General features: G+C 48.1%; 1 protein-coding gene and 1 pseudogene across 6 annotated transcripts in view; both read left to right on the forward strand.

The window, feature by feature from the left end:
• The window catches only part of SUGP2 (SURP and G-patch domain containing 2), a 31,861-nt gene that overhangs the window by 529 nt on the left and 18,119 nt on the right, over nucleotides 1-13,213 (forward strand). For 4 of the 5 annotated variants that reach the window (XR_013975331.1, XM_080928768.1, XM_080928767.1 and 1 more), the window contains exons 2-3: nucleotides 1,414-1,536; nucleotides 11,009-12,574. Coding sequence is in view for 4 of the 5 variants with exons in the window: in XM_080928768.1 (XP_080784894.1) it covers nucleotides 1,425-1,536; nucleotides 11,009-12,574 (1,678 nt within the window). In the remaining variant the exon portion in view is untranslated. Of the gene's footprint in view, nucleotides 1-1,327; nucleotides 1,537-11,008; nucleotides 12,575-13,213 lie in introns of all 5 variants that reach the window. The other variant, XM_080928765.1, reaches the window with a different exon arrangement.
• LOC308429996 (nucleolar transcription factor 1-like) lies at nucleotides 5,102-8,261 on the forward strand (annotated as a pseudogene). The gene is made up of 2 exons: nucleotides 5,102-5,111; nucleotides 6,002-8,261. The product of its transcript is annotated as a nucleolar transcription factor 1-like (transcript).

A 13,213-nucleotide genomic window follows, 5' to 3' on the forward strand; every position in this document is an offset into this window, starting at 1 on the left:
TGGGAAGGACTCTGGGTGTCCCTGGGGCTAGCGCGCTGCTCCGGCCGATCTCACGGGTCCATTCATTACGTTTGAGCCCGCAGTCGGCCAGGCGAGCTGGGCGTAACGGCGAGTGGGCTTCGGGCCTCTAGCTGCTGGGAACCGCAGCAGCCTCCTGCTAGTCCCATAGACGGGGGAACGGAGGTACAGACAGATTAGGCGCCTTGATTAGATTTCAGGACCAGCTGACCCGGAGGAGATCTTGCTTTTAAAATGACAGAGAACAAGGGGCGCCCTATCGCTTTCCCAGGCCGTGGGGAAACAGGGTGATGGTTATAGAAATGACCATAAGGGAGGTTTGCTTCTTGAAGTTGAAGTGTCATAAGGCAGGCTGTCACTGATATAAATGCTGCCTAGTTTTTTCCTGCATATACAGAAAGTGCCCTCACAATGAATGTCAGGCTTAAGACTAGGATGCTTGACCTCAGTGGCTCACTTCTTAAAGTCTGCTTTTTCTCCTGTGTCAGTGTCTTGTTTTTTCTTTCCTTTTTTTTTTTTTTAAATGTTTTTAGGCAGAGGCTCTCAAACTTGAGTATGATGGCTCACCTCTGTAATCCCAGTGCCCGGGAGGCAGAGATAGGGTGGATTGCATTTTCGATGCCAACCTTTGTGTGTGGGGGTCAGAAATTGATGTCTGGTCACTAATTGGCTAATCTGGATGACCACCAAACTCCACTGGTCTTCCTTATCTTCATCAGAGATTACAGGCACATGTGTCTTCATGCCCAGCTTTTTTTTCTGCTGAATATCGTGTATTTTTGGGTACATATATGCTACAGCACATGGGTGGAAGTCAGACGACAACTTGGCCAGATTGAACTCTTGTTAGGCCCCTTACTGAGCCAGCGTAACTCCCATCCCCCTTTTAAGATTTTATTTGTGTTAGTTGCCCCGTGCGGATGCTGGGAACTGGACTGGGGCTCTCTGTGAGAGCAACAGGCACTCTTAAACACTGGGCCACTTCTGGGGTCCTTTAGCCCTTTTTGTGGGGTCTCACTGTATACTCTTGACTAGCCTGGAACTGGAGATCCCAATGCCTCAGCTGGAATCAGAGCCTGCAGCACCACGCCCAGCTCCTTCCATGCTGTAGGGACTCAGCGCCTGGGTGGGTTTTTGAAAGAAGCAAAAGAGATCTTTCACTGAGTCTGCCCAGAGCATACAGTTGCTAGTTCATTGTCCTCTTGTGAGAATGCCACTCCAGAGAATTTTCAGAGGTGAAGTGAGCTATGGAGAGCCCTTCTCTAAACTGAGTCAGAGTGGTCACACCTTTCCCAATACTTCTTTCTAGGTCATTCTTCCAGTTCTGATCCCCTGTTTTGGTGATTTTTGACCTGAGGCAAGCTGTCTTGATTAGTGTGACTTCTCTCACCATAGGAGAGAGAAACATGGCAGCAAGGCGGATGGCGCAGGAATCTTTGGACACCATGTTACAGGAGAAATGTAAACGGTACGGGGATTCCGAGGCTGCTGGTGAAGCTCTCCATCTTAAAGCTCAAGGTAAGTTAAGATATTTGACCTGTGCAGGAGGAGTTTTGTGTACTCTCATGCTTTGGGTACAAGCTGAGCTGCTGTGATCCTGGATTTGTGAAGAGATCATATTTTCTTGTGGCCCACTTGCCAACTAAGTATGCAGAAGGTACTGTTGTCAGTAAGTAGAGTATGTCAGCCAAACATCGTCACTAAAGAATTTGAGCATTTGTGCTAAAACACATTCTCTGCCACTGACTATACCCAGCCTTTACAGAAGGGTTCCCGTGTGTGTGTGTGTGTGTGTGTGTGTGTGTGTGTGCGCGCGCGCGCGCGCGCGCGCATGTACATGCACCTAAAGCGGAGGCAAAGGACAACTGCAGAAGTTGGTTCTCTGTGGGTTCCAGGGATTGAACCCTGTTACCAGTCAGGCTGTGGCAAGTGCCTTTACTCACTGAGCCATCTCAACAGCTGTCCTTCCCCCTACCCCCTCTTATTAAAGACAGGGTTTCTCTGTTTTTAACCAGACCAGTCCTGGACTGGACTTGATTTGTAGACTGGCTGGCCTCGAACTCACAGAGATCCTTCTGCCTCTGCCTCCCAAGTACTGGGATTAAAGGCTTGTGCCATCATGCCTGGCTAGCTGTCCCCCTTTTAAGACAACTGCCTCAGCCTCCAGCAAACTGACTGAACTGAAGACTTATTTCTTGTAGGCATATCTAAACCACAACTTATGGATTGCTATAGAGGTAGGCCTATACAAAACTATAAACTTACTGAACAAGATTTGTTGTTTAAAAGTTTTTTTTTTTGTTTTGTTTTTTAGCCTGATTAGTTTTCCAGTGTAAACTTAATAGATTACAACCTAACATTGCAATAGCAAAAGGTTGAACATGCCATGATACTCAGGTGCCACTTGAGTTCTGTTCTCTGATGGGCTTTTGGAAACTCCTCTAAAAGAGGTCATGACCCACAGGTTCAAAAACAGTGCTGTATTAGTCCTAACTGTCATGGAGCTTGACCAAGTTAGCATTGAAAAAAAAAAATCCTCCTGCCTTTGCCTCTCAAGTGCTGGGATTATAAGCATGGTTAATCTACTGGTTTTTGTTGTTGTTGTTTTGTGGGTGGAGGAGGCATAAGGTTCCTCACTAAACCTGAAGCTCACCATTTATTTCATCCAAACTGACTGGCCAGTGAGTCCCTAGTGTCTACCTGACTCTAGCTCTCAGCGCTGTGGTGCAGCTTGTAGAGCCATGGGTGCCCTTTGTGGGAGGTGGAAATCTGAACTTAGGTCCTCTTGCTTGCCCAGCAAGCATTCTTACCCACTGTGCCATCTCCCTGCACATCACATCTTAACTTCCTCAGTAAGACTAGTGAAGGCTTGTGTTATGAGGCAGGATGACCCCTGTGGGTTTGAGGCTACCTTGGTTTATATTTATATCTCAAGACCCTGCCTCAAAAGAAAGAGAAAGAAAAACTGGTTGGCAGAGAAACAGTAAGCCTTGCAGAGTACTGCATGGTTTTGGTACAATACTGTGTGGTTGTCAGTCATCCTTTCTTAGGCTTCTGTTCTATTCTGGACATTTCTCTTTTCTGTAAACCTGGCGTAGGAAATGCCTGATGCAGCCACGATTCCTGCCTCTTTTTTAATTTTGGTTTTGTTTGTTTGTTTGTTTGTTTTTGGCTTCTGAGACAGGGTTTCTCTGTGTAACCCTGGCTATCCTAGAACTCTATAGACCGGGTTGGTCTCAAACTCAGAAATTCTCCTGCCTCTGTTTCCCCGGAGCTGTGATTAAAGGCATGTGTCACCACCACCTGGCTTTGTTCTGTTCTTGCCTTAACTCTGCCACCTTGACTGCACAGTCAGGGCCCAAGAGTGATTTCAGTTTGTTTCTTGTTGGTGGAACTTCATGTCTGCCCCCACCTCTTTAGTTAACACCAGGTACTGCCCCTTCATACATGATGAGAATGTCTTAGGATGGCGTTTCCCACTGTATTCCTGCCCATTGGATTGCTCTGCTTGGCACCCACCTACTGCCAGTGTATGTATATGCATGGGGGTGGAGGGTTCTTTTTCTGAGCTCAGGGAGAACTCAGGTATGTACTAGATAAGGGCTCTGCCAGTGAAACATCTCCTTCCCTTTAGTAATGGCAGTGCCTACTGTGTACACTTCAGTGTTTGCTAAAGAAGGAAACTTGTGGGCTGGAGAGATGTTGCAGCAGTTAAGAGCACTGGCTGCTCTTCCAGAGGTCCTGAGTTCAAATCCCAGCAACCACATGGTGACTCACAACCATCTGTAATAGGATCTGATGCCCTCTTCTGGTGTGTCTGAAGACAGCTACAGTGTACAAACAAACAAACAAACAAATATATATTTTTAAAAGGGAACTTGTATTTGCCCAGGAGTGTGGGTTTTTGTGTTTTCCTCAATTGCTCTACTACCTAGTACCTGTCCCTTTCCTTACTTTTTATTGGGGTGGGGGAGGTTATACATTTGTTCATGTTTGTGTACATTCATGTGGGGATGCACAGGTTGACATTTGGTATCTTCCTCAATCATTCACCACTTTGTTTTGCTTTTTAAAGATTTCTTTTATTTTTAAATTATGTGTTTGCGTGGGTGTATGCACCTGAGTAAAGGTGCTTGAAGAGAGCATCAGCTCTCTTGAGCTGAAGTTACAGGCAGTTGTAAGGCTGTGTAATTTGGGGAATTGAGCTCAGGTCCTCTGGAAAAGCAAAAAGTGCTCTTACTACTGAGCCGTCTCTCCAGCCCCACTTGTTTATTGAGATACTGGGAGCTTGTTCACATGCTTAGATTGGCTGCCCAGTGGGCCCTGAGGTCTTCTGTCTCTCCCTTCCCAGCACTGGGGTTACAGACTTGTGTTGATAGGTTAATGTGGGTCCTAAGATGGGGCACAGATCTTCTTGCTTGTCCAGCCTAGCCTTGAAACTCAGTTCTATCTCCTCTCGTCTCCTGAATGTTAGCCTTCTTGGTGTTTGTTACCAGTACCTTTTTGTTAGATTTTTTTTTTTTAAACTTCATTGTAGATTTTGTTTTAAAATCCACCTTCAAGAAAGATGCCCGGGGCCTCCTGCCACTATGGATAGCTTCTGGAGACAGCTTTTTGTAGCATTTCTTCTGTGTGCAGAAGGAACTGCAATAGTATCTGTGCAGCCCCCCCCAACCCATCCCTATTCTCTACCATAGCCTTACTTGTATGACTTCTACTCCTACCTGCCTCTGTCTCTGTTTCAACCCCACAGAATGGAGGGTTAATGCCAGGTGGACCTTTCTACCACTTTGGATCAGCTGTGGTGGGTAAGGGTCATGCTGCTGCTGCCTCCCAGTGGCAGTGTGGGACAGGAAGTCCTCCAAGAAGCAGTTAGAATGGCAGCCTCTATAAAACTTGTAAGACAGAAGTAAAAACTCTGAAGTGGGCCATGCACAGTGAAAGATCCAGGCTTCATAGACCAAGTCCCTTCTCTAAAGGGTGGGTGGAATGATGTTGGGGGTGGTGGCTGGTGGTGAGTTTGGGAGCCTGTGTCTGATGCTAATGTGTGCCTGAAGGGTCATCCACTGTGCTGTCTTGGCTAATGGCACCAGGTAAGCACCAGGCTTGTGCTTACAGACATGTCTTTGTAAGTGTGATCACGCCTTGGTGCCCATAGGACATGGGTGTGGTTCTCAACCTCTTCTGTACCTAGATATCGCTAGGAACCATGACAAGTTGGGAATGAAGCCCTGCAGTTCTTCAGTCAGCCCCCACTGTGGGGGACACATATGACTTACTCAGGGTGAACCACAAATTAAATACAATTTGCAGGGCTGGAGATATGGCTCAGTGGTTAAGAGCACTGGCTACTCTTCCAGAGGTCCTGAGTTCAAATCCCAGCAACCACATGGTGGCTCACAACCAACCATCTGTAATGAAATCTGATGCCTTGGTCGTGTGTGTCTGAGGACAGATACACTGTACTCATATATTTAAAAAAATAAATTTTTTTAAAAGTTCCTCTTCTTAAAAAAATACCTTTTGCAGGGAGGAATGTTCATTGGCTACACTCAGGGGCCCCTGGAGACCTCATTAGCATGGAGAGCTCTAGGCTCTATGCACTATGACAATTTGTCATGATTCTCTTATTGTGGTCACATACTCCAGGATAGGAATCTGATCAGGAGCTAGTTTGAACTCCTACCATTCTCAATTATGAGTTTTATCAGGATTCTGAATTTTCCTTACATTTTCTTCTGTCTGGTGGCCAAATTTGATGCCCCACACGTGGGTTTCTAGCCCTATATAGTGCAAACTTAGAAGATGCTTCTATGGGCTGGAGAGATGTCTCAGTGGTTAAGAGAACCGACTGGGACTCGCTGCCCCAGCGTCGGCAGCTGCGGCTCTGCTCTTCCGCCTGCTGTGCTGTCTGGTGCCCCCAGCCCTCACTAGCACCCACACGCTCGGGTGAGGTGCCTTTGACCCCAGGTTGCCCGTCCAGCACGACCGAGGAGGTGGCTGGACAGCTGGAGAATAAACGGAGAAGCGGACTGTCCCACAGACCTGGAAATGGCCTCCCCCAAAGGCCAAGACCGCTGGTCTCAGGAAGATATGCTGACTTTGTTGGAATGCATGAAGAACAACCTCCCATCCAACAACAGCTCCAACTTCAAAACCACAGAGTCGCTTATGGACTGGGAAAAAGTTGCCTTTAAGGATTTTTCAGGAGATATGTGCAAGCTCAAATGGGTGGAGGCTTCTAATGAGGTAAGGAAGTTCCGTACATTGACAGAATTGATCCTTGATGCTCAGGAACATGTTAAAAACCCTTACAAAGGCAAAAAACTCAAGAAACACCCGGGTTTTCCAAAGAAGCCTCTCCTTACTTCTGCTTCTTCATGGAGAAGCGGGCCAAGTATGCGAAACTCCACCCTGAGATGAGCAACCTGGACCTGACTAAGATCCTGTCTAAGAAATACAAGGAACTTCCAGAGAAGAAGATGAAATATATTTAGGACTTCTAGAGGGAGAAACGAGTTCGAGTGAAACCTGGCCCGATTCAGGGAGGATCACCCTGACCTTATCCAGAAAGCCAAGAAGTCGGACATCCCTGAGAAGCTCAAAACTCCCCAGCAACTGTGGTACACCCATGAGAAGAAGGTGTATCTCAAAGTGTGGCTGCATGCCACTATGAAGGAGGTGAAGGACTCCCTGGGGAAGCAGTGGTCTCAGCTCTCGGACAAAAAGAGGCTGAAATGGATTCATAAGGCCCTGGAGCAGCGGAAGGAGTACGAGGAGATTATGTGGGATTATATCCAGAAGCACCCTGAGCTAAACATCAGTGAGGAAGGTATCACCAAATCTACCCTCACCAAGGCCGAACGCCAGCTCAAGGACAAGTTTGATGGACGACCCACCAAGCCACTTCCGAACAGCTACTCCCTGTACTGTGCAGAGCTCGTGGGCAACATGAAGGGTGTGCCCAGCACAGAGCGCATTAGCTATGCAGCCAGCAGTGGAAGCTGCTTTCTCAGAAGGAAAAAGATGCTTATCACAAGAAATGCGACCAGAAAAAGAAAGATTATGAGGTGGAGCTGCTATGGTTCCTTGAGAGCTTGCCCGAGGAAGAGCAGCAGCAGGTCCTGGGGGAGGAGAAGATGCTGAACATCAATAAGAAGCAGACTACCAGTCCAGCTTCCAAGAAGCCTTCACAGGAAGGTGGCAAAGGTGGTTCCGAGAAGCCCAAGCGGCCTGTGTCTGCCATGTTTATCTCAGAGGAAAAGAGAAGGCAGCTACAGGAGGAACGACCTGAGCTCTCAGAAAGCGAGCTGACCTGCCTGCTGGCCCGCATGTGGAATGACTTGTCCGAGAAGAAGAAGGCTAAATATAAGGCCCGGGAGGCTGCACTGAAGGCACAGTCTGAGAGGAAGCCGGGCGGGGAGTGTGAAGATAGGGGCAAGTTGCCTGAGTTGCCCAAGAGAGCTGAGGAAATCTGGCAGCAGAGCGTCATCGGAGACTATCTGGCCCGCTTCAAGAATGACTGAGGGAAAGCCTTAAAAGCCATGGAGATGACTTGGAACAACATGGAGAAGGAGAAGCTGATGTGGATTAAGAAAGCAGCAGAAGACCAAAAACAATATGAGAGGGAATTAAGTGAGATGCGGGCCCCTCCAGCTGCTACAAATTCTTCTAAGAAGATTAAGTCCCAGGGGGAGCCCAAGAAACCTCCTATGAACGGTTACCAGAAGTTCCCCCAGCAGCTGCTGTCCAATGGAGAACTAAATCACCTGCTGCTGAAGGAGCGCATGGTAGAGATTGGCAGCCGTTGGCAGCGTATCTCCCAGAGCCAGAAGGAGCACTATAAGAAGCTGGCAGAGGAGCAGCAGAGGCAGTATAAGGTGCACTTGGACCTCTGGGTCAAGAGCCTTTTTCCCCAGGACTGCGCAGCATACAAAGAATACATCTCCAATAAACGTAAGAACATGACTAAGTTTCGAGGTCCAAACCCCAAGTCTAGCCGGACCACCCTGCAGTCTAAGTCGGAGTCTGATGAGGAAAATAAGGATGATGAGGAGGAGGAAGAGGAAGACGATGAGAGCGGTGACTCATTTGAGGACGGCGGGGATTCTTCTGAGTCAAGCAGTGAAGATGAAAGCGAGGATGGGGATGCGAATGAGGATGAGGATGAAGACAATGAGTCTGAGGGCAGTAGCTCCAGTTCTTCATCTTCAGGGGACTCCTTAGATTCTCACTCCAACTGAGGTCCGGCCTCCACCCCAGGCAGGCAGTCCAGGAGAGCCACTGTAGAGCTCACCTCCCCAACTGACAACCTTTGTCTCTCCCTATGTTCTGTCCCTACCCCCCAGACTCCCCCACTTTTTTTCTTTCCTTTTTTTTTAAAAAAAAAAATTTCAGTGGGGTAGGAGGCTAGGACCTGTAGCCTTGGAGTCTCAGCTTCAGGGGTTCTCCAGGGACAGCAACCATCAGACTGAGCCAGCATTGGACCAGCCCACCCCGCCTCCTCTTTTGCACTTGCAGTTCCAGCATGGACAATGGACCGGGGAATTTGGGGTTGGAAATGTGTCCTAAAAAGTTTGGCAAGGCCCTTCACATATGCAGCCTGCAGGAAGGTGGATGTTCAGTGGGGGGGCCTTTCCTTCCCAGACAGGCTTGCTACCTGGGCCCCCCCACCCCCACATTGAACTGGAAGGAGAGAAGGGTGCTGCCTTCAAGAAAGCAGGCAGTGTCCGTGACCTTCTTCCCTGCCCCTGCAGGAAGGAGCTGCCTGGACCCGTTCGTAGGGGAGGGGCAGAGTGTTTTTTTTATATATGTGTATATATGTGTATTTTTTTTTTTTAAGCTCTGAGCTGTCAACGAGACATTTCCTACCGATCTCGGCTGCCGTCTTTGTTGTCATTTCTGGAAGAGGGAGGGCTTGGGGTGGGGTGTATCAAGGCTTAAAAAATGGTCTTGATATGCATAGAATGTGTGTGAAGCTGTGTGTATTAGAGAGAGAGAGAATCACACACAGACAGAGAGAGAGAGAGATACAGCATGGTTGCACCTGTGAATAGGAGAGAGAGTGAGTGTCTCTGTGTGTGTGTGTGTGTGTGTGTGTGTGTGTGTGTGTGTGTGTGTGTGTGTGTGTCTGGGGAATCTATCCTAGAACCCACCTCTTTGAATCTGGAAAAAGGGTCGGTAAAGGCCTGGGAGATGGTGTTTGTAGCAGGAACAAACCAAGGCTGCCCCTTCTTGCAATCTTCCACTGTGCCTGCCCTCTGGGTCCACTGTAAAGGACACAAAACCCACCTGATGCTTCCTATACTAGTTTGCCTCTGCCAAGGCCGTGTTTCCCTGAGCTGCTGCAGATCTGTGGTGTCCAGCAGGAAAGTGGGAGGGACAAACCATGGCATGAGCCTTAAAGCTTTTCTCTGGTCCCCTGAGCTTCAGGACGTGTCCTGAGATCTTTTACCTACATGTTTCCTGCCTTGCCCCATGTCCTCTGGCCACCCCCATTTCCTTTGATTTCTCAGGTTTGCTCCCCTTCTGCCTCCACCCCTGTAATCTGAGGAAGGTACTTTGTGCAGCTGGTCCTCTACCCCTTGCCAGCAGCTTCAGACCTAGGGTCAGTCCCTTGACTTTATAAGCCAAGTCACTTTACCTGTGGTGAATTTCATTTTTAATACATTGGCCAGAATTTTTGTTCATGCAGTTGGGTTTTGTGCTGCCCTATCTTTTTTTTTTTTTTTTTTTTTTTTTTTTGCCTCTTGAATGGAAGCCAGGGGTGGGAAGTAGGCTCTCCGCAGAACGGCCTGTAGCCCAGCTGCCTGTCCTTAAAGGCAGAGACACTTGCCTGGACAATGTGATGGAGATTCCTAAAAGAGAAGACTTCCTCTCCACCCCTACAGTCCTTATTCTGAGATTTAGTAACCAGGGTTTTAAGTTCCCCAGAGGGCTTGCAGAGAACCCCATCTTGTTTGAACACCCAGGACTGTTAGAATTGAATGGAGTGTGTTTTCACTTCGAAACAACTTTGAACATGACATGTGTTCCTCCCATTTCAAGTATTGGAAAATTCTTACAGATGGGGGGGGTGGGGGTTATTGGTGCTGTCAGAGGTTGCCCAGGGTATATTTTAGCACTGGGACCCTTCTTTTTCTAATATTTAAGGAGTATTTTGTAGGTTTCAACAACCACCACACTTGAATTTGTACCTTGGGAGCAGCTTAGACATGTCTGTCCCAGATTAAGGCCTGCTGTGGAGGTTTTGTTTTCCCTTTTTTGTATAATAAAGTGAAAAAAAAAAAAAAAGCACCGACTGACTGCTCTACCAGAGGTCTTGAGTTCAATTCCCAGCAACCACATGGTGGCTTACAACCATCTATAATAAGACTTGATGCCTTCTTCTGGTATGTCTGAGACAGCTACAGTGTATGTACATATAATAAATAAATAAATCTTAAAAAAAAAAGAAGAAGAAGAAGATGCTTCTACTTTATATGTAATGGCATTGTAGAATCTCCATAGCACAGAGGTGCTCATTTCCCATGGGTTTTGTATCCTCCCAAATACAGCAAAGAACGGTGAGCAGCAGTGCTCCCTGCTGTTGTATAGGAAGAACACTGGGAAAGGCCACATTGGTGTGTGTGTGTACATCTGTGTCCCCAGCGTGTACAGGTATCTTCCCCAGTCATTTATTGAAGCTGTGGCTCCTCCTGAACCTGGAGTCAAGTCACCAATTTCTGCTACTATGGCTGGCCAGCTTGCTTCAGGGATTCTGTCTCTACTTCCTGAGAATGGGAGATTAAAGGCAGCCACACCTGCTTGGTTTACTGTGGGTTCTGGGGATCTGACCTCATGTTCTTACGTATGACAAACACTAAACCCTCCTGATGCCCGTCTACCCAATTTAACAATGTTAGAACAAACTGTTTGTACCTCACACGTGTCTTCTCTTATAGTCCATGATCTAAAGTGCCTTCTGTCTGTCTGTGGCCATCTATTTCAGATCTCTTAAGGACAGGCTCAAGAGCCAGAGCAGATGTCTACGAGGACATTCATGGTGATAGCAGGTACTCTGCCAGCGGATCTGGAGTGTACTCACTAGACTTGGGAAGAGAGGGTCTGAGAAGTGACATGTTTGTGGGACCCTCCTTCAGATCTAGCAACCAGTCGGTTGGTGAGGACAGCTATCTTCGAAAAGAATGTGGCCGGGATCTGGAACCGTCCCATACTGACTCCCGGGACCAGAGTTTTGGCCACCGGAATCTGGGACATTTTCCTTCTCAGGACTGGAAGCTTGCGCTCTGTGGCTCTTGGGAACAAGACTTGGGCCACTCCGTTTCTCAAGAATCCTCCTGGTCACAGGAATATGGTTTTGGGCCCTCGTTGTTAGGAGACTTGGCCTCCTCCAGGCGGATGGAGAAGGAAAGTCGGGATTATGACGTGGACCATCCTGGGGAAGTGGACTCTGTGTCTAGAAGCAGTGGGCAAGTCCTGGCCAGAGGTCGGTCTCTAAATATGGCTGACCAGGAAGGCACTCTACTAGCGAAGGGGGACACTCAGGGCCTGCTTGGAGCAAAGGGTGTTGGGAAGCTTATCACACTGAAAAGCATGACCACAAAGAAAATGCCTGTTGTCAGTCGTATTACTTCCAAACCTCAGGGCACTAACCAAATCCAGAAAGCCACCCCAAGTCCTGATGTGACCGTTGGGACAAATCCAGTGCTGGATGAAATCCAGTTCGCTGCTCTGAAGATTCCCTTGGGGCTGGACCTTAGGACCCTCGGCTTCCCCAGAAGGAAGCTGGGTTTTGATGCCATAGACAAGGCAGATGTGTTCTCAAGGTTTGGCATAGAGATCATCAAGTGGGCGGGATTCCACACTATCAAGGATGACCTCAAGTTCTCCCAGCTCTTCCAGACTCTGTTTGAACTGGAAACTGAGACCTGTGCCAAGATGCTGGCCTCCTTCAAATGCTCCTTAAAGCCAGAGCACAGAGATTTCTGCTTTTTTACCATCAAGTTTCTAAAGCACTCTGCTCTGAAAACACCCCGAGTTGATAATGAGTTTTTAAACATGCTTTTAGACAAAGGTGCTGTGAAGACCAAAAACTGCTTTTTTGAGATCATCAAGCCCTTCGACAAGTACATTATGCGGCTCCAGGACCGGCTGCTGAAGGGCGTCACGCCTTTACTCATGGCCTGTAATGCCTATGAGCTGAGTGTCAAGATGAAGACCCTCACTAGCCCACTGGACTTGGCTGTGGCCCTGGAGACTACCAACTCTCTGTGCAGGAAGTCCCTGGCACTCTTAGGCCAGACCTTCTCCTTGGCTTCTTCCTTCCGGCAAGAGAAGATCCTAGAGGCTGTGGGCCTCCAAGACATTGCCCCATCTCCAGCTTACTTCCCAAATTTTGAGGACTCCACTTTGTTCGGAAGGGAGTACATAGACCACCTGAAGGCCTGGCTCATGGCCAGTGGCTATCCTCTCCAGGTCAAGAGGACTGTGCCACCAGAGCCCCGAGAACAGAAAACCATGGCTCAGACCTGGGCAACAAGCACTCTGAGCCAAGGTAAGGGTTTCTTTTTTTAAACAATGTTATCACTACCAATGCTACAGTATTTTTATTCAGAGAGTGTGTGTGTGTGTGTGTGTGTTCATCTGTCTTAGGTTATAATGAGAACAGACGCCTATGTTGCTTGGGGCTGGACTCTGCGCTCTGGTCCTCGTGACCACCAGCAAGCATGCTAACCACTGCAGCCCTCATTGGTCTTTCTTTTTTTTTGTTAACTTGGACTCTTGATACGTAACCTAGACTAGTTAGTCTCAAGCTTTAAATCCCCTGCCTCAGCTTCCCCATACTCTGAGAGGACTGATATCTCAACTTATCTGAGTTTCTTCAGCACTTGCTCCATCTTGACACTGATCATGTGTAAATGACCCCACTTTTTCCTCGGGCTTCCACTGCCTGGTAGTAGTAGAGGTTTTTGAAGCAGAACTGAGCATCTCCTTGGCAGCCTCTGCTCTGAGTGCTCAGCTGTGTGGCCAGCCATAGGACTGCCCAGCTGCTTCAGCTAGTGTCACCTCTCCTCTACAGGTGCTCAGTGCTCACTGAGCTAGTTACGATGATACAGGCCCGTCATTTTAGCCTGGGCCAAGAAAGACAAGATTGCTGCAAGTTCTTGACTCAGAAAGCAAAAGAGATGCTGAA

This window comes from Micromys minutus, assembly GCF_963924665.1.
Source record: "Micromys minutus genome assembly, chromosome: 14".
Taxonomy (NCBI): domain Eukaryota; kingdom Metazoa; phylum Chordata; class Mammalia; order Rodentia; family Muridae; genus Micromys; species Micromys minutus.